General features: G+C 36.1%; 1 protein-coding gene across 3 annotated transcripts in view; it reads right to left on the reverse strand.

Annotated features, from left to right (window-relative positions):
- The window catches only part of FZD6 (frizzled class receptor 6), a 68,415-nt gene that overhangs the window by 18,550 nt on the left and 23,367 nt on the right, over nt 1-26,498 (reverse strand). For all 3 annotated transcript variants that reach the window (XM_072603329.1, XM_072603328.1, XM_072603330.1), the window contains exons 3-4: nt 7,914-8,110; nt 2,558-3,575 (exon numbers count right to left, since the gene is read on the reverse strand). In XM_072603329.1, coding sequence (XP_072459430.1) covers nt 2,558-3,575; nt 7,914-8,110 — 1,215 coding nt within the window. The remainder of the gene's footprint in view (nt 1-2,557; nt 3,576-7,913; nt 8,111-26,498) is intronic.

Genomic DNA, 26,498 nt, shown 5'->3' on the forward strand with positions numbered 1-26,498 from the left:
ACTCAGTAAGTGAGAACAAGTTGAAAAGAATCAAACAGAAAATGGAACTCAGAATTTTTGCTCCTAAGGTAGAGTTCAAGTTTTTCGCAGAATGAGTATTTCCCTTCAGTTTACACAAAAGGCTTAAGAATATATAGCAAAACTCCACTTTAATATGTTAGCTGGATTTGGTGGTACCAAGAGCTAAATCATAAAACCCAAAACAAGGTAAAATTCAATCATAATTTGGGTTGCCTATATGCAGGTGTTAGTTATATTTACCAAAGCCAAATGAGTTCAAATGCGTTTATCCACTGACCAAATGATACATTAGTTGGCAAATTATTTATTACATATTAATTCCTATTTGTGTGTTCATCCTTCATTGCAGAAGAAGACCATGCCATCAGAAAAATAATGACATGGCTTGCACTTGACTTTGTTTTGAGTGAGGGAGGGCTGTGCAGGTCACCAGCCTCACTTCTCTTCCAGAGCCATCTGAATCCAGTGACCATACATTCATCAGGATGACTGGAGATGACCCAGGATGAGGCAATTGGGGTTAAGTGACTTGGCCAAGGTCACACAGCTAGTGAGTGTCAAGTGTGTGAAGTGAGATTTGAACTCAGGTCCTCCTGACTGGTGCACTGGTGCTCTATTCACTGCACCACCTAGCTGCCCCTAATTCCTATTTAGGAAGGAAGGAAACAAGAATATATTAAGCATGCTAAGTGATTTACAAATATAATGTCATTTGATCTTCACAACAACCTGGGAAAGTAGGTGCTATTATTATTCCAATTTTAAAGCTGAGGCAAACAGAGGTTAAATAACTTGCCCAAGGTCATATGATAATAAGTATCTGAGGCTGAATTTGAACTTGGTTTTTCCTGACTCCTGGGTAAATATTCTATCTAATGTTGTCTTTAGGATGGTATTTAGCACAGCTCATTCCACAAACTGCTTGATTTAAAAGACTACATTAACACTTGTTTATTACTTTAATACTTCAAGAACCTATGATTTTATTGGTATGGAGATTCCTTTCACTGATGCAGATTACTACACCTAAGTAGGCGGTGTTAAGAACTGTCAGGGTTAAAAGATCTATCTTCTTATGGCTAATATACTGATAGGCCAGCTCTCAGAATGTATCTAAAATGGTCCTCAGATGACAGGGCCCATACACAATGCCACAACGCCTAGCTTAGTAGGACTTGCAAAACTTGGATTTCATGGACATAGTCTTTAAGAATTCAGGGCAATGTCTCACAATAATAAGGCATCAGAATAGGACTTTAGTGGAAGAATGTTAATATTATGTACTATAAAGTTCCACACTGATGCTTCACTGAGTAATGAAGATGACTAGATTTTTGAAGACTATGGTAGTAGAATGCAAGGTCTGGAAAGTCCCAACAAACTGGAAAGGCTTTGGCTACAGGCTAAGTAATTGATGAACTTTGTGCCTATCATCTGGGGTCCAGTCTAGCTGCATTGAGAGAGGTAGAATCTGACTTTATCAAGTAGTGAAAGATTTCTGTTCACAGAATCACCTGGTGAGGTATGGTGGGCTTATGGATGGTATCAGCAGAAGGAGTACTTATGCCAGTGAATTCATGTATTTGAAGTACTGGATATAACATTAATCCACGGAGAGGAATGTACATGGTATCCCAAAAGTCTCAGTGCAATTTTTAACATTAGTAGCTCAAAGGTGCACTGAGATTTTTGGAACAGAACTGTTGGCATATGAACTAAATTTCTATGGAAAACATTGTGAACAGCTATGCTTATAGAATTATATTCAGAAATTTAAAAATCTTAAATCTTAAAAACTTTTATAAAGCAATCTGACCAAAATCATAACAAGTAAAAAAAAAAAAAAGATTATAAGCTCTTTGAGGACAGGAATCATGTTTTGTTTAAAATCTGTATTCTCCCAATGCCTAACAGAGCTTTTACACAGTGGATGCTTAATCAGTGTTTGCTGAATAAATGGAATTTTAGGAAAAGTGAAACCATGTTTTATCTCAAATGGTGCATGTTTCCTGTTAGGAAAAAGCAGACTGATTTAGCCATATTTTATTAAAATTATGTTTCTGAAAAATATTTTGTGAGAAATTACAAGGTGATAAAAGAAATTCACTAAGACCACAACTTAAAGAAAAGTATTGATTCTTTTTTACTGAAAGAAAATTCAAAGTTAACTCAAAGTCTCTGCAATAAATACTTTCCATCTCCCCTCGCCTACCACACCTAACCACCACCTTTTCCGTCTTTCAACCAAGCATTTAGCTTCTGACTCTATCCTTAATCAGACCAACCAGTTTGCTTTTGACACTCAATATCTATTTTTAAGAAGTTCTCAATGTGTTAATTTATATCTCAATGGGTGAAAAAACAGGGGGAGATGAAAAATTATGCAACCTTGAAATTGTGCCTTAATGAATACAGAAGTATTACTAATGTTGAATTTCCAAATCTGAAATATGATTAAATATCCTCAACGAACAAATTACATTTTAGTGTACATAATCTTCTATGTCAGTAAAATAATCCATATGGTTGTTTTTACCTGATGGGGGCATGGGATGTGGTATCGATGGCAATGGTCAGAGACCCACGTTGTTTCCCAGATAATCCTGTATATCTGCTCATAGACATAACATCCAAGAAGTGTCACTAATGGAACAAGGTACAAACCGCTGAAGACTCCAATTCTAATCATAAATTTCTTGAGTTTTTCTTGGTTTCTTCCATCATGCTGTATAACTTGCCGTACATGATTTAAAGAAATAATACCAGCTAAAAGAAGAGATAATCCAACAAACACACAAAGGCACAGAGGCAACAAAACAAAGTATCGAGAAGCATAAAGGTCATAAAGGCCAACAAAACAAACACCACTGATATTGTCCCCTTCAACTTTGTTCATAGCCAGAAGCATAACTGTCAAGAAACCAGGCATCCCCCAAGCAACTGCATGAAACCATACAGCCTTTTGTTCAATTGCCTCACAACTCCACTTTCTTCCCGCAGCCAAGAACCAAGTAATAGTAAGAATCACCCACCATACAGTACCTGCCATTGTGAAAAAATACAAAAACATAAAGAGAACAGTACAAGCCTTATTTTGGGAACCCAAAACAACTGTTTCACCAATCTCTAGTTTTTCGTCTGCCTTATTACATGCTGTGCTATTGCCTAGCAAAAATCCAATAAAGTACATTAATGATACAATGCTGTAACAGACAGAATAATATATAATTGGTCTTTCTGGGTACCTAAATCTTTTAACATCAATTAGGAAAGTCAGAAAGGTAAATAAAGTTGCACAGAGGCAAAATATTGAAACAATTCCAATGAAGCTTTTTGCAAATTCCAGTTCATCATTTTTGAAATACATGTTGGGGCATGGAGGTGCACACTGGTCAATTCCAAGAAATTTGTAGCCTTGTCCACCAGATGTCTTCAAATGCCTTGGACACCAAAATCCATAGTCTCTTTGAACCTGTTCTGGTGTTTTCGGTGGGTCATGAAACTTGGTGGTAAGGTCAGAAGCAACTGGAGCAGTCTCATCACAGTATTGCAATCTGCACAGATTATATGACTTGTTAAAATGAACTTCAACTATTCTACAGACTATACACTTCAGTACAATACTTTTGAAACTTAAAACATAAGTTTGTCTCAATTCACAATTTGCTATATGAGCTAAAGTAAAACACAGGATAAAATTAGCATCAATTAAAAATTTTATCATAGCAAAGGTGTTACTGCTTAAGAGTAAACACTGCAAATTTGTATTGAAAAAATGGGCACATTTATGAATTACTGCTTCTTTTTTTTAAAAACACTTAAAGAGACTTTAAAGAGATATCACCACTAGACTTAATCCCCAAGGAGGTTATCAACAAGAGGAGAGTCTCCAATATACACCAAAATAGTTACAGTACTACTTTCTGTAAAAGCAAAGCTTTGGAAACGTTGTACTGGGAAATGGCTAAGTAAATTATTGGACATGAATGTAACAGAATGTTACTATGCCCTAAGAAATAACAAATATGATGAATACAGAGAAACATGAAGCAATGTAAAATAATCAAAGCCAAGAAAACAATAAATGACTATACCAATATAAATGGAAAGACACAAAAAAAGATAAAATGGATGTTTCAAAATTGTAAAGAACAAGCGTGGCTCAAAAGAAGAGATAGGAGAAGACATCCCAGTCTCTACCCCTTTGAAGAGGCAGGAGGTCCATGACTGTGATACACTGTACACTTTCAGACTTTTTCAGTTTTGCTGATTTTTTCCTCTTTTTTATCTTAAAAAATGTTATATTGGATGGGTCTTTCAGAGGGGAAGAAGAGGAAAACCTTGGTGATATAAAAAACACCAATAAAAAACTTATTTAAAAATACATTTAAAGGGACCCTCAAGACTAAAAGGATGCAAGTTCTGTCTACTAACTATGGGTGTCCTCCAAGGTTCTCTCCTGGGCCCTCTTCTCCCCATATACTATTTTGCTTGGTGATTTTATCAGCTCCCATTCAATTATCATCTCTATGCAGATGTTTCTCATATCTATAATCCCCGGTGCCCCATTATTCCCCTCCCTTTTCAGCTTCTTTTTGTATGTTGATGGTCTTTCTTTGTGAAACCTTAGAAAGGTCAAGGTCATCCACTGCATCTTAAGTCATCACCAATCACCTTGACTTTTGTCTTACTAAATTTCTAATGACTGGAGGAAAGAGGGAGGATGATGACTGAACAGCTCTGTCTTACTTAAATCCAATTCATGAGCAAGTTAAGACATCACCCTTGTGTTGTCTTTGGTCTTCTTTGAGAAGGACCAACCATCACCATCACCACACCACTGCCAACCCTCTACTGACCTTCATTTTCACATTTTCAACTGCCTTATTCCATAGACACCTTAAACTCAACATGCCCAAAAGTTGAACTTGTTACCATTTCTCCAAAATTCTACCCTCTTACTAACATTCCTATTACCATAAAGGACACCCCCACTATCATCCTTCCAGTCACCCAGGTTTGTAACTTAGGTGTCACCTGGACTTGCAAGTCTGACCAAATATAACTTAGCTGCATTACAGATCTACCATCTACCCAAACCAAACCAAAACAAAAAACAATCTTAAATCCTGCCAGAAAACCAAACCAAACCAAAAACAATCTCCACACATCTGGAATTGAGATCTCTTGGGAACACATCTGATCTAAAATCTTATTAAATATTATTTATCTCAATATTTCAAATTCATAAGTAGCTATCACAGCTATAAAAAGAAAGTAAACTCAGTTTATAAGGACAAAAATACTATTAAGAAACTTATTACTACATTTTAGGAGAAAAATATTGCAGATATCAATTTATAGAATTTAATTATGATATGTAATTTAATTATTTTTAAGACAAAACACATATACACTTCAAACAACTAAGTGCTAGAGAGCTAGTTGGTCTAAAATTAATGTATATATGTATGTATAGATATATAAATGTGTGTATATGTATGTACATACATTTGCACACATGTACACCATACATGTATATAAAAACATGTTTTATACATACACTCCCACAATTATGTCTATTCCTTTGCCTTCTCCCTTTGACCTTCTCCTTGCACTCAGACTGTTCTAGAACCCATTTCAGACAGCTCGATGGAAGCTATTGCTTCCTACCCTGCCTTGTCTGTGCTGCTTGACTGCTCATAAGGTTTGAACAATTTGATTCTTTCTGATGAGATGAAGACCCACTAAGCCTTAGTTTCTGGCTGGCCACCGTCTTCTATTATCTGCCCTGCCTTTCTGTAATATAATCCTTCAGGCATTGTCACCTCAATTTCTTAAGTAACCTAAGGATCTCTGAGCCTTGCCATCTGTCCCATCATTGCACCCTTAGGACTTTCAGGACTTGCCATCTGCCCTACCACTAAACTTTGTGTTATGTGTTCTCTCTCCCAATTAATGAGATTCCTAAGGGAAAGGACAGTCTACCTATTTCTTTTTGCATACTATTGCTTAGCACAGTGGCTGGCACTTAGTATTTAATGTTTTTCATTCATTCGTGTCTAATCTGAAGACTGAAGCATTTGAAATTACCCTAAAATCAATCTACAATACAGTATTTTAGGTTCTCTCCCCACTTTTCTCCTCAGCACTGAAAGTTTTATGTTAAAGATTTGCTTCATATGATACATTATACTTCTTTTGTTTTGTTTTGCAAAGGAAATATGTTGCAGCAAACTTATATGACCCACATTTTTACTACTGTTTTTGCAGCATCTGAAAAACTGGATTTGAGTCCTGCTTCTTCTACGTACTAATAAATTTTGGGTCACACAACCTTTCTGAATTTCAGTTTTCTCATTTGTAAAAGAAGGCCATTGTATTAGATGATTTCTAAGCCCCTCTAAGTCTAACATACATTAGTTCTATGGTATTAATGTATATATGTGTATACTAAACAATGTGGTACTTTTTATCTATTTTGTTCCATTTTTGATAATCAATCATAAGACTATTTTAGACTACGACTGAATAGCTTAATATGGTTCATAGCATGTGCTCCTAAGACACAAAAGGTCTGTCAGAGAATCAAAGAACTTCTGAATTGGAAGGGAGCTTAGATGTCATAAGCACAATTAATCTCCTTGATAATATCCCCGAGAAGGAGCTGTCAAAGTTTTCTGAAAGCCCTCTACAGAGAATGAAACCCACAATATCCTCTGGCAGCCTATTTCACTTTTGGAACTAATTGTTAGGAAGTCATTCATTACATTGAAACTAAATCTGCATCTTTGTTAACTTCCATCCATTGCTCCTGGTTCTGTTGAGATAAGAGAGTAAAACTAAAGTTTAATTTGAATATAAAGTTCTGAACTGGATATATAGAATAAATAATCCTATTTGGGAAGCCATTATAACTCAAAATATTTCACTGGGGCATCAAGAGCTTATTATATTTCTAAAACATTATAATTTTATGTAACTGGTAAAAAAAAGTTGCAAAGCATTTATCAAGTCACTAGGAATGATATTATTCTAAAAATTTTTGTAAGATTAAAATTCAGTACAAGATCTGGAAATCAAGTGACAAATTTGCCTTAAACAGAGTATGTTTTTCAATTTTATTTGTCCATAGTACTTTATTTTTAGGAGGTATGGCCAAACAGAGGACATGTTTATGAATTATGTGTACTTACTATATAGTGATTCCAAACTATGGTTTGGAGAAATTGGATGATGTCACCAATGGTATTCAACAAGATAGAGGTCTAGTGCCTAAGTCTTAAACATCAATTTTGTTGATCTTAAGAGAAAATGAATCATAAAAGTGATATGAAGAACTTTCTAACAGATTTTATGTTATGTGTTGGCAAGAAACATGCAGTATACCAAAATCAAACCATTCAGTATCAAAACTCCAAAAATTTATTAAGTTTATTACATTAAAATTTTTTATAAACTTAATAACTATTCACTAAAAAAACAAATATGCAAAATAAGAAAAACTCATAAAGCTATTTTACATATTGCATCAAACATTACATAAGATAGAAAGAATTTAATCAATAACCAAACAAAATGTATTTGCTCTTGTTCCCTTTTGAGTCCACTTTAGTTTTGACTTCTTTGCTTTTGTTCTCCTCTTATTTTCTACAATAATTTACCCACATTCTATTTTACAATGGAGCAATATATTGCTTTAAGAATGAATATCCAATTAGTTATCCAAATGATCAAATATAAACAGCATGAAATAGTGGCCACCAAATTTTAGACAAGGAAAAATAACAGAGAGGCAATCTATCTTTCCTTCATTTATACAACAAACCTGTCACAAACCTTCAGTTAGGGTTAAGGTATTGGCATTAAAATAGCTACAAATAATACCATACCTGCTGCATTCAAGCTCCTCAGGCCATGTGATCCCAAAAGTGTCAATTAATTGTTTACAATCAGAGTATACTCTCTCACAAAATTTTCGACAAGGAGGAACTACGTGAATTTGTTCAGTGCAGGCTGGCACAAAAGCATTACAGAGGAAAGTGTCAACATCTGGTGAACAGTGCAGGTTTGCTAGAGGGAGAAAAGGCTTTCAACAAAAATGAAAAGATCTGGTTAGAAATCCTGTTAAAGATATACTTAACACCTGTTTAAAGTAATCTTTAATCTTTCCTCTAACTGTATTTTAAAGAAATGATACATTTACTTAACCCTCCTTTAATTCAATAACTGTTTGTACAAATGGAACATTTTGTTTTTGCTTTTTATCTAACCACTCTACTCTTCCTGAGAAAAGAAAAAAATCTTTCTTACATAGAACTATTTATTTTGGAATGTATACAGAGGAGAAAAATGGAGGGATGAAAACCATTATCATTGGACTGGCTGAAGAAACTAGGTGTATTCTGACTGAAAATGAGAAAATTTAGGGAGAATAAGATAGATACGCTTCAATTATTTAAAATGTTGTCAGGTTGATGTCAGTAGGGGTCAGGGTTTTTTACATTGCCTCGAAACTTTAATTCAATTCAAAGAACATTCATAAACAGGCACCAAGAGATGATAGGTTTAAAAGAGAAATAATGACAGCCCCCTTGGCACTTAATAACCTGGTAGTTTACAATCTAGCTGGTTAAGAGCTTTCCCAGTAAATTCAGTGAGGTAAAGCAAAGATTCATCCATTCTTTCCTGTTATTTATTCTAGAAATAGTAGGGTAGCAATAAAACAAAAGAAAGAAATCAAAGACATAAATATCAGTAAAGAGGAGACAAGATTATAGCTGTTTCTAGATGAAGTTTTACCTAAAAAACCCAGGAAATCAGAAAAGAAACATTAATGACATTAATAAATGGCTAGCTGGCATTTATACACTGCTTTAAATTGGGCAAAGTGCTATTTGCACTTTTATCTCATTTGATCCTAACAATCCTGGGAAGTAGGTGATATTTTATTCTCATTTTTACAGATAAGGAAACTGAGGGTGATATTGATAAAATGACTGCCCAGGGATCAGAGAACTAGTAAGGGCTTTAGGCAGGATTTGAATTCAGGGCTTCCAGATGTCAAATTCTGTGCTACTACATCACTAGCTACCTAAAGTAAAAGTAAAGTAACAAGGAATGAAAAATTGAAAATAATCAACATTTCTTTATAGAAAGAACAAAAACAAGTAGGAAATAACAATGAAAGCTGGCATCTATCCAGTACCTTAAGGTTTGCAAAACCTTTTTACATAAAGACCAATAAGTGGTCAGGAAGACCTGAATTAAATTTGGACTCAAATACTTACTGTGTGTCTCTGGGCAAGTAGTTTAATCTCAGATTGCCTCTATTTCCTCAAATGTAAAATGGGGATAACAGTACCTACCTCCTGGGGTTGTTGTGAGGCTCAAATGAGATATTAATTTTAAAGCACTTAGCACAGTACCTGGCACATAGTAAGCACCATCTAAACCTTAGCTATTATTATTTTATCTCATTTGACTCTCGTAACAACCCTATGAGGTAGGAGATATTACTACATCCATTTTTAGAGATAATTAACCTGGGGCTGACTTTAATAAAGTGACTTTGCCCAGGGTAACAGTGCTAGTAAGTATCTGAGGCAGGATTCACACTCAGATGATTGCAGGGAAACAGAAACATCACAGAGCAAAAAGAGAGACTTCTTTAAAAAATATCCATGAAGCATAATAGAAAATATCTGGACAGATAACAAAGTTTGGAAAAACAGTATTATGGTGGGAACATGCTGCAGATCACCTGAATCAAAGGGATAAATTGATGACTAATTCTGGAAGCAGAATACCAACTCACACATAAGTATAATATAATAGTAATAGACTATAATTATTTGGATTATCTGTTTGAGGTATTTAAAGCATAATAGTTGATGAACTCCTGACTTGTTTTGATGAGAATTTTATCTTTTAAATCTAAATCAAGTGACGAGGGGAATCTGAACTTATTTTGACCAACATGGAAGAAGGGGTTGTTGAAGGACAAATGATAGGAACTATTGGAAGTAATCATTTCATTTTAGAGTTTTTGATGGATAAGGAGAGGAAAGTCAAGCACAGATTGATGTAAACTCTACATTTTCGGAGAGTAGATTTCAAAAGTTCAGAGAAAAGGATGGGTAGAACAGGTCTAATATGTTAAAAGTGAAGTCAGATCAAGAGGGATGAGATGTTCTCAAGAAAGAAATTCTAGCTTTGTGACTGAACAAATCATCTCACCTCTCAGTGAGATGGCAACTCTCTAAGTCAAGTCAGTCAACAAGCATTAATGGCCTAATATGTGCCAGGCCCTGGGCAAATAAAAACAATAGTCCTTGTTCTTAAGGAGCTCATAGCCTAACAAGAGAGAGAAGATACAAACAACTATGTACAAATAGTACATATTAGCTGGGACTTGAAAGAAACCAGGAAAACAAGGAGGTGGACATGAGGAAATCGAGAAAACTGCAGACTTGGGGAACAGCCAATGAAACCACACAGGTGTCAGGAGATATGAGAGGAATAGCAAGGTTAATGTCACTGGGTAGAAGAGTATGTAAGAAGACTGGAAAGGTAGGAGGGGGAAAGGTTATGAAAAGCTTTAAAAACCAAATAGGAATGTATACTTGATTATGTTGGTAACAGCGAACCACTGGAGTTTACTGAATAGAATGACATTATATAGAGTTACGTTTTAGTAAGACAAATTTAGTAAGATAAATTTGACAACTGAGTAGAGGAGAGAAATAAGACAGGGAGATAGAATAGGGAGCCACTGGAATTTATTAAGTAGGGTAGTGACACGGTCAGTCTTACACTTTAGGACAAAGCATTTATTAAGTGTCTATTATATTCACAACAGTTTGCTGGGCACTGGAGATATTCTTACAGAAGTGAGAAAGCCTTTGTCCTGAAGGAGCTTGCATTCTGTCCAGGATAACGACATGTATACATATAAGTATAGACAGAATAAATATGAAGTAATGGGGGCAGGGACACTAATAGGTGGGGGAATCAGGAAAGACCTCATCTCATGTAGAAGCTTATATTGGATCACTTCTATTCCTTGTTTTGTTAAGTATGCTCCGACTAGCTAAATATAGTTATAATAGGTACCTACTTCCATTTTCCGCAAATTTCTAAATAATGTGACCTTCTACATTGTTTTCAACTTTAAACAAATTTATTTTGAACTTAAAACATCAAAAAAGAGCATCACCATACATAGCTGTACTTCACAAGAGGATTCTATATGGAACTATGAATCTTTACATCAAAATACCTCCTTTTTTGAGACATATAATACATTTCTCATGTTTCTAATATTGTCCTACTTGTCTGTGTGTTCCTTCTGAATTTCCTTCAGTTTTCTTAGGTGCATTTTAAAAAGAGTGTTATAATGGCCCTTTTTTTTCTTGGTATTTAGCCCTCCCCTGGGTTCTAAAATGAAATTGCCCCCCTCCCATTAACAGAGAGAAAAGGGGAGTGGAGAGGGGATTTTATAATAAATAAACAAAGCGAATCCATACAGTGGTCAAGTCCAAAAGTGTGTCACTGCACCTTGTTTCTATGACCTCTCTGTCAAGAGAGTAATATGCCTCATAGTAATATATGATATGCATAGTAATATGCTTCATAGGTTGTCTAGAGACATGGTTAGCTACCACCTTGATAAGGCTTCTTAATTATTTCAAAACCCTTATGCACAATGCTGCTATCCTTGTCTAAATTGTCCTTCTGGTTCTGTTCACTTCACCATGCTTCAGTTCATGCTACCCAGGATTCTCCAAAATCACTATCTTTTGCCATTTCTTATGGTCCAAGATTATGTCCTTAAACTTATATAACAACTTGTCTAGCCATTCTTCAACTGTCTAAGAGGTGACTGAAAGTACCTCTTAGATTCCAATTTTTTTTACTCTCTCCCCTTTTAGCCCCCCCCTTTATTATCAGAAGCTTGTTTTACCTGAGTATTCCTTCCCCAGTATTCTCTTCCCTCCTAAACTTCACCCTTTCCCTTTCTTTGTTAAGCTAGATTTATTTCTACACCAACCTCTCCGTGTGTGTTCAACCTTCCTTTGTCCATTTCATGCAAGAATTAGGTTCCTCTAATACCCCTTCCCCTACCAATCCCTCTGTTTATATGTTCTTCTTGCACACTCCAATTTCAAGAAATAGCAAGTTCTACTCCTTTTCCTCTCTACACTAGAGTATTCATTTTATCTTGCCTTCTCTTTATCATCTTCAAACCTTTAGAATAGAACCAATCCACTTACAATTTCTTGAAATTGCAAGCTTTTTTAAGTCATGATTTTTCAGGAAGTCAAATAATTCTTAAATTATTTCTACTTGATCAGTTTTCTGGGTTATTTTTTGATACCAGATCTTGAAATTTCATTTTTTCTATTTTTTTATTTTGTTCTAATATTTTTTGTTTCCTGGAGCCAACTGACTTCTGATTGGTGAGGTGGCAAGAAGAGCAAGACTTCCTCTGATCATATCTGTGACCTCAGGTTTTCCTTTCCATCTCCTGCTGCTTATTTTCCCTGAAAGTGGTGAAAAGCCAGACAGGCTTCCATCTGCACCATCACAAGGTAATTTCCATCTCCTGCTGCACCTATCAGCTTGATTGCCTGACTTTTACGATATGGTAAACTTCTGTTGGGGGAGTGACCTTCCCTCTGATCTCAGAACTTTTATCTCCTGATGAGCCTGTGCCCTGAAGGAAGAGGAAAGATGGAAAGTAGTGGGATTTCTAACACCTGCTGTAAAAGGTTTGACCTCCGTATCCTGTTTCATTGTCTCCTACCTAATCTCCAGCCTTCAGAAGAGGGAAGATGAGAAGATCATGTGCCTTCCTTCCATTTCCTGTTGTGTTTGTCTCTAGACTAATCTTCAGCCTCCTCTGGGCATAGAAGTGGTGCCTTCCACTCAATGATGAACATATACCCTATACATCCTAGTAATTCTGATAATCCAAATCTTATTCTCCACCATTTAATTCCTTATTTCCATCCCCCTCAAACCTCCCATACCAGATTCCTAACCAAATTCCATCTACTCCTTCTAGAATGCCTATTCTATAGGCAACAAACTTCTTTCCATCCAATATCTTTTACTCTTCCATCAAGATCCACCAAGACCTGGCTTCTCAATGAAACAGACTCCCTTGGTTACCCTTTCCAGTACTGACTTAACTTTACTCATTCCTTTTGGCTGATGGGTTGAGACTGGGGTATTGGAATATTCCTTGCTCCCCACTGCCATTTCCCAGTTCTCGCCTTATCTCCATCACTCAGTAATCTCTCCTTCTTTAAGGCTCATGACATTCATATCTGCTCTCTAATCAAAATTCTGGTAGTTGTTGTCTATAGATCTTCATGTCATTTCCTTTCCTTTCTCATAGAATTTAGCACCTGGCTCACAATTTTTCTGTCCTCTCCAACTCCTTCCTGCCTTCATACTAGGGAACTGCAACACATATAGTAACTCTCCCTCAAAAGCCCTAAACCATTCAGTTACTCCACCTACTCACTTCCCATGACCTAGTCTTCAACCCACAAAGGTGTCCATGTCTAATGCATCCCCTGCTTGCTCAAGAATTCTAAAATCCAGGGGGCGGAGTAAGAGCAACTACTCACCTGAGCTCTTAGACAAACTCCTTCAGATACCTCCAAAAAGAGAATCTGACCAAATTTTGTAGATGCAGAATCCAATAGGACTGTGGCAGATTCACAGACCAGGACAGACTGGAAGGTTGACAGGAAGGATTTGTTCCGTGGGGGTGAGCCCACAGCACAGTGCATCCAGCTGTGGCACGGCCAAGGAGGAAAGCCCCAGGGTGGCCAGAGGCACCAGCAGCACAACAGAAAGGCAGAGTGGCAGCCCAGGGTGGGAGACTAGTGGGAGCCTAGCGAGTGACAGCCACTGAGCCCCAGGTATCAGCCACAGGCACTCCTGAGACTTTCACCCTGCAGATTAAATGTCTGTAAGTCACCTGCTTGAACTTCTAGGAGCCAAAATGGCAGGGTGATCAGTAAATGCTCTCTCTCCCTCCTCTTACTGACCTCAAAAGAACCATAAAATATTTCCCCAGAAAAATCCTGGATCAGTAGGATCAACAGAAGGGGCAAACAGTCTCGTAGCAACTGAGGCTAGAAAAATCACTAAAGAATATTCCTCTTACTGTGGCAGAGGTGAATCAGAAGGAGAGGAGGCCCGGGGGGGGGGGGGGGCGGGCACTGGAAACTCACACTAGGACCCAGGTATGCCTCAGCACTCCAGGGGAAATGGGAAGACAATAGAGCAGCCAGGATATCACCAAGTGCTGAGCTTGCCTTTGCTCTAGCTCAGCTGAGGAGATCTCCCATGACAGACCACCCTTCTCCTACACTTAACAAGCTAGTCCCAGGGTTAAGCTGGGAAACACAAAATAAAAAGAAAAAAGGCACCTGCCCTTTGCTACCACACACCAGCAGCTCAACACCAGGTTCTCTAGCTTCTAGCTGAAAAAAACCAGAGGCCACAACACACATACACACATACACACATAGCCTCACCATCAGGAGCAAGAAGCAAAGGAGGAAGGAAAAGACCACAGAGACTTTCTATGGGGACAAAGACCAAAATACGAATACCAAAGAGGTCAGTATTGAGACTATACTCCCATCTGAAACTTCATAAGGGACTATGAACTGCTTGTGTGCACAAACAGCTCTCCTGGAACAGCTGAAGAAGGAAATGGAAGAAAAACTGGCCAATGATTTACAAAGTATGAAAAAAGAATTCTATAAAGAGAGCAGCTTATTAAAAAGGAAAATTGAACAAATGGAAAAGGAAGTACAAAAAATAACTAGGGAAAATAATTCCTTAAAAGGAATAATTGGACACAGATGGAAAAGGAGAGGCAAAAGTTAACAAAACAATTTGATAAAAATTAGAATTGGGCAAGTAGAAACTAATGACTCTATGAGACATCAAGAATCAGTCAAACAAAGTCTAAAGAATGAAAAGATAGAAGAAAATGTAAAATATCTAATTGGAAAAACAACTACCCTGGAAAACAGATCCAGGAGAGAAAATTTAAGAATTATTGGCCTACTAGAAAGCCATGATGAAAAAAAGAGGACAATATCTTCCAAAAAATCATCAAGGAAAACTGCCCAGGAGGGCTAGATCCAGAGGGCAAAATAGTCATCAAAAGAATCCACCGTTCACCTCCCGAAAAGAATCCCAAACTAAAAACACCAAGAAATATTGTTGCCAAATTCCAGAACTATCAAGTGAAGGAGAAAAGACTACAGGCAGCCAGAAAGAAACCATTCAAATGTCAAGGAGCTACAGTCAGGACCACACAGGACCTTGCAGCTTCTACATTAAAAGATTGAAGGAATTGGAATACGATATTCTGTAAGGCAAAGGAGCTGGGACTACAACCAAGGATCAAATACTCAGCAAAGTTCAGCACAACATTTCAGGCAAGGAGATGGATATTCAATGACATAAGTGATTTTTAGATCTTCCTGACAAAAAGGCAAGAACTCAATAGAAAATCTGATCTTCAAACGCAGCTCTCAAGAGAGGTATAAAAAGGTAAACGGGAAAAGAAAAACTTGTTACTCAATTTGGACAAACTGTTTACCTCCCTATAACGGAAGATGATATTTGTTAACCTTGAGAATTGTACATCTATTTTGAAGTATAACATGGATATACATAGATAGAGGGAATAGGTATAAAGTAAATGATGTAATGATAAAAATGTGATTCCTGCATGCAAAGGAACTGTAACAGGAGATGTGAAAAGGAGGAAGCAGAAAATGATAAATTACAACACAGGAAGAAGTACAAAATTATATTATAGTAGAGGGAAAGAGGGGATGGAGATGAGCATTGTTTGAGAGGTACTCTCATCTGATTTGGTTCAAGGAGGGAACAATAAACTTAATAAAGTATATAAATCTAACTAGCTCTATAGGTAGTAGGAGGGGAAGAGGGAAGAAAGGGGAGGGGAAGCTAAAAGGAAGGGAAGAAGTAGTAAGGGTAAAGGGGAGTAAAAGGGAGGGGGGCTGAAAGAAGGAAGGGAAGACTGTGGGAGGGGGTGGTCAAAAGTGAAAACTCTATTGAGTGGGGAAGGGAGATGGGAGAACAAAAAGCACAAATGGTGGGAAAGAGGATGGAGGGAAAGACACAGATTATAATCATAACTGTGAATATGAATGGAACAAACTCTCCTATAAAACAGAGACAGATAGCAGAATGGATTAAAAGTCATAATCTCACAATATTTTGTTTACAAGAAACACACTTGAAATGGGGGGATACACACAGAGTAAAGGTAAAACGTTGGACCAGAATATATCATGCTTCAGCTGATGTAAGAAAAGCAGGGGTAGCAATCCTAATCTCAGACAAAGCAAAAGCAGAAACAGATCTAATCAAAAGAGATAAGGAAGGAAACTATATCCTGCTAAAAGGCACCACAGACAATGAAGCAATATCATTACTAAACATGTATGCTCCAAGTAGTGTAGCATTCAAATTCTTAGAGAAGAGGTTGGGGGAGTTGCAGGAAGAAACAGACAGCAGAACTATACTAGTGGGGGACCTCAACCTCCCCCTCTCTGAACTTGATAAATCTAACCTTAAAATAAACAAGAAAGAAGTTATAGACGTGAATAAAACTCTGCATAAGGTAGATATGATAGATCTCTGGACAAAACTGAATGGGGAGAGAAAGGAATATACCTTTTTCTCGTGGTACATGGCACATGTACAAAAATTGACCATGTTCTAGCCAGTGCAGAAAAGCAAAGATAGTCAATGAATCCTTCTCAGATCATAAAGCAATAAAAATTATATGGAATTTAATTGCCATGGAAAGATAAACCAAAAATTAATTGGAAACTAAATAATCTAATCCTAAAGAAGGAGTGGGTTAAACAACAAATCATAGAAACAATCAACAACTTCATTCAAGAGAATGACAATAACGAGACAACCTACCAAATCTTATGGGATACTGCAGAAGCAGTTCTTAGAGGAAGTTTTATATCTCTGAATGCCTACATGGATAAAATACAGAAAGAGGAGATCAACGACTTGGGCATGCAGATGAAAAAGCTAAAAAAAGAACAAATTGAAAATTCCCAAGTAAATAACAAATTAGAAATACTGAAAACCAAAGGAGAGATCAATAAAATTGAAATTAAGAAAACTATTGAACTAATAAATAAAACTAATAGTTGGCTTTATGAAAAAAACTAATAAAATTGATAAACCTTTGGTCAATCTAATTAAAAAAAAGGAGAAAACCAAATTACCAACCTCAAAAATGAAAGGGGTGAACTCAACTCTAATGAGGAGGAAATTAAAACAATAATTAGAAATTATTTTGCCCAACTTTATGGCCATAAATTTGACAGACTAAACAAGATGGATGAGTATTTTAAAAGATAAAAATTGTCCAGATTAACAGAAGAGGAAGTTGAATACTTAAATAACCCCATCTCAGAAAAAGAAATTAAACAAGCCATCAATAAACTCCCTAGGAAAAAATCTCCAGGGCCAGATGGATTGACAAGGGAATTCTATCAAACGTTTAAAGAACAGTTAATTCCAATATTATATAGACTATTTGGGAAAATTGGGGAAGAAGGAGTACTCTCAAATTCTTTTTATGATACAAATATGGTTTTGACACTGAAACCAGGAAGAGACAAAACAGAAAATTATACACCAATTTCTCTAATGAATAAAGATGCAAAAAATTTAAATAAGATTTTAGCAAAAAGAATACAGCAAAATATCACGAGAATAATACAATATAATCATGTAGGATTCACACCAGCAATGCAGGGCTGGTTCAATATTAGGAAAACTATTAGCATTTTTGATTGTATCAACAATAAAACTCACAGAACATGAGTTACGTGATTATCTCAATAGATGCAGAAAAAGCTTTTGGGAAAATATAACACCCATTCCTATTAAAAACAACGGAGACCACAGGAATAAAGGGAATTTTCCATAAAATAATAAGCAGTATCTACCTAAAACCTTCAGCAAGCATTATACAATGAAGATAAGCTATATGCATTTCCAATAAGATCAGGGGTGAAACAACGATGTCCATTATCATCACTGTTATTCAATATGGTACTAGAAATGTTAGCTGTAGCAATTAGAGAAGATAAAGAAATTGAAGGAATTAAAATAGGCAAAGAAGAAGCTAAGTTATCATTCTTTGCATATGATATGATGATATACTTACAGAATCCCAGAGATTCAAGTAAAAAACTACTTGAAATAATAAACAACTTTGGCAAAGTTGCAGGTTACAACATAAATCTGCACAAATCTTCTGCATTTCTATATATTAGCAACAAGGCCCAACAGCAAGAGATAGAAAGACAAATCCCATTTAAAGCTAGGGTAGATACTATAAAATACTTGGGAATTTATCTGCCAAAACAAACCCAGGGACTATATGAACACAATTACAAGACACTTTTTGCACAAATAAACTCAGATCTAAGTAAGTGGAAAAACATCAGTTGCTCATGGGTACGCCAAGTCAATATAACAAAAATGACAATTCTACCTAAATTAATTAATTTATTTAGTGCTATACCAATCAAACTATCAGATAATTATTTTCTAGAGCTGGAAAAAATAATACCAAAATTCATCTGGAAGAACAAGAAGTCCAGAACCTCATGGGGACTAATGAAAAGAAATGTTAGGGAAGGTGGTCTAGCGCTACCAGATCTCAAATTGTATTATAAAGCAGCAATTATCAAAACCACTTGGTATTGCCTAAGAAACAGAAGGGTAGGCAAGTGGAATAGGCTTGGTACTCAAGACACAATAGGCAATGAATACAGCAATCTACTGTTTGATAAACCCAAGGACCCCAGCTTCTGGGATAAGAACTCACTGTTTGACAAAAATTGCTGGGAAAACTAGATAACAGTGTGACAGAAACTAGGCATAGACCAATGCCTGACACTGTATACAAGAATAAAGTCGAAATGAGGATACGATCTAGGTATAAAGATTGATACTATGGACAAATTGGTGGAGCAAGGAATAGTGTATTTATCAGATTTATGGAGAAGGGAAGAATTTTTGACTAAAGAAGAGATAGAAAGCATTATGAAGTGCAAGATGGATAATTTTGATTACATTAAACTGAAAAGTTTTTGCACAACTAAACCTAAAGCAACCAAGATTCAGAGGGATGCAAAAAACTGGGAAAGAATTTTTGCAACTAGTATCTGTGGAAAAGGCCTCATTTCTAGAATATATAGAGAACTGAGTCAAATGTACAAAAATACAAGTCATTCCCCAATTGATAAATGGTCAAAGGATATGAACAGGCAGTTTTCAGAGGAAGAAATTAAAGATATCTATAGTCATATGAAAAAATGCTCTAAATCACTATTGATTAGAGAGATGCAAATCAAAATAACTCTAAGGTACCACATAACACCTATCAGATTGGTTAACATGACAGAACAGGAAGATGATAAATGTTAGACAGGATGTGGGAGAGCTGGAACGCTAATTCATTGTTGGAGAAGTTGTGATCTGATCAAACTATTCTGGAGGGCAGTCTGGAACTATGCCCAAAGGGCTACAAAAATATGCATACCCTTTGACCCAGCAATATCATTTCTAGGACTGTATCCCCAAGAGATCATAAAAATGGGAAAGGGTCCCACACGTACACAAATATTTATAGCAACACTATTTGTGGTGGCCAAAAACTAGAAATAGAGGGGATGCCCATCAATTGGGGAATGGCTGAATAAATTATGGTATACGAATGTAATGGAATACTATTGTGCTATAAGGAATGATGAACAGGAAGACTTCAGAGAGGCCTGGAAAGACTTATTATGATGATGAGTGAAAGGAGCAGAACCAGGAGAACTTTGTGCACAGCAATAACCACAGTGTGCAAGATTTTTTTCTGGTAGACTTGGAACTTCATTGCAATGCAAGGATTTAAAAAAATTCCCAATGGTCTTTTAAGGCAAAATGCCTTCCACATCCAGAAAATGAACTATGGAATTCAATCGCAGAATGTAGCAGATCATTTTTTTTGTATTAGCTTTTGGTTTGTTATATGATTTCTCCCATTCATTTTAATTTTTCTACACAGCACGACTATGGTGAAAATGTATTTAATAGGAATGTATGTGCGGAACCTATATAAAACAGTATGCCATCTTGGGGAGGGAGGTGGAAAGTAGGAAGAGGGAGCGGAAAAAAGTCTAAGTTATATGGCAGTGATTGTAGAACACTGAAAATAAGTAAAATTAATATTAAAAAAAAAGAATTTTAAAATCCCCTTATCTGACCATAATTTATTGGCTTTCTGCTTTCCCCCTCTGCTGTCCCTTACACATTCTTTGTTCATACCATCATCTTCAATCTCTCCACCCCTAGTTTACTCCTAGACCACTATGCCTGTACTAGCTACTCTCTCATCTTTCCCCCATCTTGATCCTTTGGTGAACCAATTTGACTCTACAAACACTCTTGAGTCCCTGGCCCTTAATCATATCTTGTGCTCTGCCAAGACTCAGGCTTGGATCACTTCCACTATCCGTCACTATTCCTACACACGTACTGTTAAGCAAAAGTGGAGAAAATGATTCAACCATTCTGATTAGGTTCATTAAACATTTTATTTTTAAAATTTATATTTAAGTAAATTTAAAATTTATTTATCTTCATCACTGCTTCCAAGCAATCTTTCTACACCTTCCACTTACTTTCCACAGTGGCTTTTCCAACCTTTTCATTCCTCCTCAAATCTCCATGGTTCCCCCTCCTCCTCCTCAGCTGAGAACATTCCTTCATATTTTATACAACAAATTGAGGCCTTTTGTCTTGAGCTCCTTCTTCCATCTTCAAATCATTCAGGTGACTTGCCTTCTACCACTTTTTCCTCCTTCAGTTCTTTTCCACAAAGAGGTGGCCCTATCTTTACCAAGGCAAAACCTCTCAACTCTCTTCTTAGTTACCAATGGTCTCTTAATTGCCAAATGGCACTTTCTCATTCCTCACTCTTCTTGACCTCTCGGCAGCCTTTAATAGACACTGTTGATCGCTCTCTTCTTTTTTTTAATTTATTTGTTTTCAGTTTTCTACAATCACTTTGACAAATCATTTAGATTTCTCCCCCCATCTCCTGGAGATAGTGCGCAATCTTATATAGGTTCTACACATACATTCTTATTAAATACATTTTCACTTCAGTCATGTTGCATAGAAGAATTAAAATGAATGGGAGAAACCGTGAAAAACAAAACATAACACAAAAGTAAATGGTCTGCTTCATTCTGTGATCCCATTCCATAGCCTTTTCTCTGGGTGTGGAAGGCATTTTGCCTCAAGTCCACTGGGAATTTTTTAGGTCCCTGCATTGCTGTGAAGGGCTAAGCCTACCCTAAAAATTCCTCACACAGTTCTCCTGGTTCTGCTCCTTTCACTCTGTATCAGTTCATATAAGTCCTTCCAGGCCTCTCTGAAGTTTTCCTGTTCGTCATTTCTTATAGCACAATAGTATTCCATTACATTCATATTCCACAACTTGTTTAGATATTCCCCAATTTATGGGCATCTCCCCTTGATTTCCAGTTCTTCGCCACCACAAAGAGAGCTGCTACAAATATTTTGTACATGTGGGACCCTTTCCCATTTTTATGATTTCTTTGGGATACAGTCCTAGAAACGATATTGCTGGGTCAAAAGGTATGCATATTTTGTAGCCCTTTGGGCATAGTTCCAGATTGCCCTCCAGAATGGTTGGATCAGCTCACAGCTCCACCAACAATGAATTAGTATTCCAACTTTCCCACATCTCCTCCAACATTTATCATCTTCCTGTTTTGTCATGTTAACCAATCTGATAGGTGTGATGTGGTACCTCAGAGTCGTTTTGATTTGCCATGGAAATACAGACTAAAAATTAATTGGAAACTAAACAATCTAAGGCTAAAGAATGAGTGGTTCAAACAACAAATAGAAACAATAACTTTATCAAAAAGAATGGCAATAATGAGACAACATACCAAAACTTATGGGATGCAGCCAAAGCAGTTCTTAGGGAAATTTTTATATCTCTAAATGGTTACATGTATGTAAGTATGTTCATCCTTCGTTGCCGAAGAAGACCATGCCATCAGATAAATGATGACATGACTTTCACCTGACTTTGTTTTGAGTGAGGGAGGGCTATGCAGGTCACCAGCCTCACTTCTCCTCCAGAGCCATCTGAATCCAGGGACCAGATATTCATCAGGATGAATGGAGATGACCCAGGATGAGGCAGTTGGGGTTAAGTGACTTGCCCAAGGTCACACAGCTAGTAAATGTCAAGTGTCTGAGGTGAAATTTGAACTCAGGTCCTCGACTCCTGAACTGGTACTCTAACCACTACACCACCTACCTTCCCTAAATGGTTACATGAATAAAATAGAGAAAGAGGAGGTAAATGAATTGGGCATGCAATTAAAAAAGACAGAAAAAAGAACAAATTAAAAATCCCCTATTTAATACCAAATTAGAAATACTGAAAATCAAAGGAGAGATTATAAAATTGGAATTAAGAAAACTATCAAACTAAAAAATAAAACTTAAGAGCTGGAATTATGAAAACAACAATAAAGCAGATAAACCTTGGGTTAATTTGATTTAAAAAAAGAAAGAAAACCAAATTACCAGTATCAAAAATGAAAAAAGACCAATGAAGAGGAAATTAAAATATTTAGGAGGTATTCTGCTTGACTGTATGCCAATAAATCTGACAATCTAAGTAAAATGGATTAATATTTTCAAAAATATGAACTACCCAGATTAACAAAAGAGGAAATAAAATACTTAAATAACCCCAATACAGAAAAAGAAACTGAGCAAGCCATCAATGAATTCCCTAAGGAATAAAGAAATCACCAGGGTCACATGGATTTACAAGTGAACTCTATCAAACATTTAAAGGACAATTAATTCCAAAACTATATAAACTATTTGGAAAAACTGGGAAAGGAGTCCTAACAAATTCTGTTTATGATCAAAATATGGTGCTGATACCTAAACCAGGAAGAACTAAACCAGAGAAAGTTATAAGCTAAAATGAATAAAAATACTATGATAATATAATCAAAAATAATTCACAATCACAAAGATAAAAATGATTACATCAACAGGTACAGACAAGTAATATATGCTGTATTCATTTACATTAAAAGCATTTTAAAAATAGGAATAAAAGGATCTTCCTTTATTATCTAAAACAAAAGTTGCAATTATTTGTTAGAGAAACATTAAGAAATTTTCCCAATAAGATCTCAAGTAAAGCAAGCTTGTGCACTATCTCTACTTTTGCTTGACAACGTAAGAGAAATGCTAGCTATAGCTATCAGAGAAGTTAAAAAACATGAGACAATAAACATAAGCAAAAAGAATGATATGAAAATGATCTCAGAAAATGACCTAAGAACTAGAAGCAAAGAATTACAGCATTTCAAAACTGGACCCCAAAAGGTCATTTGGTTCAACTTGTACAGTTTTTATTTGAAGACTCCCAAAGAACAGGAACCTACTGCTTCCTAGACAATCAATCACATTTTGGGACAGCTCTAATTATAATGAATTTTCCCCTTCATAAAGTCTAAATTCTCTTCTTTTTAAGTTCTATCCACTTCCTGATTCTTCTTTCTAGGGAGTCTTCTGTTTTTCAAACTAAAAATCTCCAGTTACCTCATCCAATCTTTATGGGCCCTTCAAGATTGATTGTCCTTCTCCGGATAAACTCTCCTTGATCAATGTCCTTAAAATGTGCCACCAGACTTGAATACCATACTGTAAATGGGGTTGAATCAGGGCAAAGGTCAATTGAACTACTAGCTTTTTTGGCTGCTATATATCACACTGTTGACTCTTGTTAAGCTTATAGTCTCATAAAACACCCAATCTTTTTCAGATAAACTGCTGAATCTCTCCTAACTTAAAGATTTTCTGAATCTAGGAATAAGACTACGTCTAACCCTATTACATTTCCTCTTGATTTGGTCCATTGTCCTGGACTTGGTGAAAGACTTTTTGGCATTCTAACTCGGTCATCTAGTACCTTACCAATCCTCCCCCAACTCTGTGTTATCTGAAAATTTAACAAGCATGCTGATTATCCCTTTACCCAAGTCACTGATATAAAGGTTAAACAGCACATGTCCACATACAATTCTAGACACTCCACAGGATATATCCCTATATGATCAGAGAAACAATGGAACTGAGATAATTAATAACCAACAAAGTGGCAGTATACCAAAAAAAAAATCTACAAAACCACCAAAATTCTCGTATATTGATAAAAAAAAATCACCCTTCGAGAAAAAGACTGGAAAATAAGTTCCCTTTAAGATAACAACAAAATGTATAATATTAAGAGATCTGATCTACCAAGGTATATACATAGGGCTTACATAAATTCAACTACAATGCAGTTTTTCTATAAATAAAGACAGTTCTAAACAGACAGATACTATATGCTTATTGATCAGTTCAAAATATTGTTATATTACCCAAATCACTCTGTACATAGTACTATCCCAATGAAATTATCAAAGAGATGTTTTATAAAAAGAGACAAAATAATAACTAAATACATTTCAAGGTATAAAAACTCAAGAATTTCAAAGGACAATAATAATGAAAAAAGTTAACAGATTGCCAAGTTTAGGGCTACCAGATCTATACTACAAAGCAATGATTTTTTTTAAATATATAATTTATTTATTTTTCAGTTTTTAACATTCACTTCCACAAGAATTTGAATTCAGAGTTTTCTCCCCACTCCCATCCCAGGACAACATATACCCCATCCACCCCTTCCTCCAGTCTATCCTTCCTTCTATTACCCACCCTTCTTCCACTCCTCTTCTCCTCTATTTTCCTGTAGGGAAAAATAGATTTCTATCCTCCATTGCCTGTATACCTTAATTCCCAGTTGCATGCTAAAACAATTTTAACATTCATTCTTAAAGCTTTGAGCTCCCTCCCTCATATTCTCTCTTTCCCACCCCACCCATCCTCACTGAGAAAACAAGCAATTATTCAATATAGGTCATACATGTGTAACAACGCAAAGCACTTCCACAATATTTATGTTGTAAAAGACTAACCACATTTCCTTCTGCCCTATCTTGCCCTTCATTTATTACATTCTCTCCTTGACCTGTCCTCCCATAATAGTGTTGGCTTCTAATTATCCCTTTCCCCAATCTGCTGTCCTTTCTATTATCTTCCCTCTCCTATTCTCTTCCCCATTGCCTTCCTGCAGGATAAAATAGATTTCCATATCCAAATGAGTGTGTTATTCCCTCCTTAAGACAAATCCAACAACAGTAAGGCTCAATTATTTCCTTTCATCTCCCCCTCTTCCCCTCCATTGTAGAAGATCTTTCTTCCCTCTTGTATGTGAGATTGATTTGCTACATTGTACCTCTTCCTTTCTCTTATTCCTAGTACATTCAACAGTAAAGTTAATATTTTTAGGTATTCTCCCTTCATATTCAGCTCACCAAGCGCCCTCTATGTGTGTTTGTATACACACATACGTACACGTACATATACATACCTACACATACATACTCATACACACCTACATATATATGTATGTATGTATGTATGTATATATTCCCTCTAACTACTCTAATACAGAAAAAGGTCTCATGAGTTATAAATCACGTTTCCATGTAGGAATGTAAACAGTTCAACTTTAACGAGTTCCTTAAAGATTTCTCTTTCCTGTTTATCTTTTCATGTTTCTCTGGAATCTTGTACTTTAAAGTCAAATTTTCTATTCAGCTCTGGTCTTTTCAACAAGAATGCTTGGAAGATTCCATTTTTTCCCCTGAGGTGTGATACTCACTTTTGCTGGGTAGGTGATTCTTAGTTTTAATCCTATCTTCTTTGACCTCTAGAATATCATATTCCAAGCCCTTTGATCCCTTAATGTAGAAGCTGCTAAATCCTGTGTTATCCTGATTGTATTTCCACAATACTTGAATGGTTTCTTTTTGACTGCTTGCAACATTTTCTCCTTGACCTGGGAACTCTGGAATTTAGCTACAATATTCTTAGGAGTGTTTCTTTTGGGGGTCTCTTTCAGGAGGTGATTGGTGAATTCTAGTTTACCCTCTGGTTCTCGAATATAAGGGCAGTTTTCCTTAATAATTTCTTGGAAGATGGTGTCTATCTAGGCTCTTTTTTTTTGATCATGGTTTTCAAGTAGATTAATAATTTTAAATTATCTCTCCTGGATCTATTTTCCAGATCCATTGCTTTTCCAACGAGATATTTCACATTGTCTTCTATTTTTTCATTCTTTCTGTTTTGTATTACAAGTTTTTGGTTTCTCATAAAGTCATTAGCTTCCACTTGTTCCATTCTAATTTTTAAAG

The sequence above is a fragment of the Notamacropus eugenii genome, chromosome 4 (genome assembly GCF_028372415.1).
Source record: "Notamacropus eugenii isolate mMacEug1 chromosome 4, mMacEug1.pri_v2, whole genome shotgun sequence".
NCBI classification, from domain to species: Eukaryota; Metazoa; Chordata; class Mammalia; order Diprotodontia; family Macropodidae; genus Notamacropus; species Notamacropus eugenii.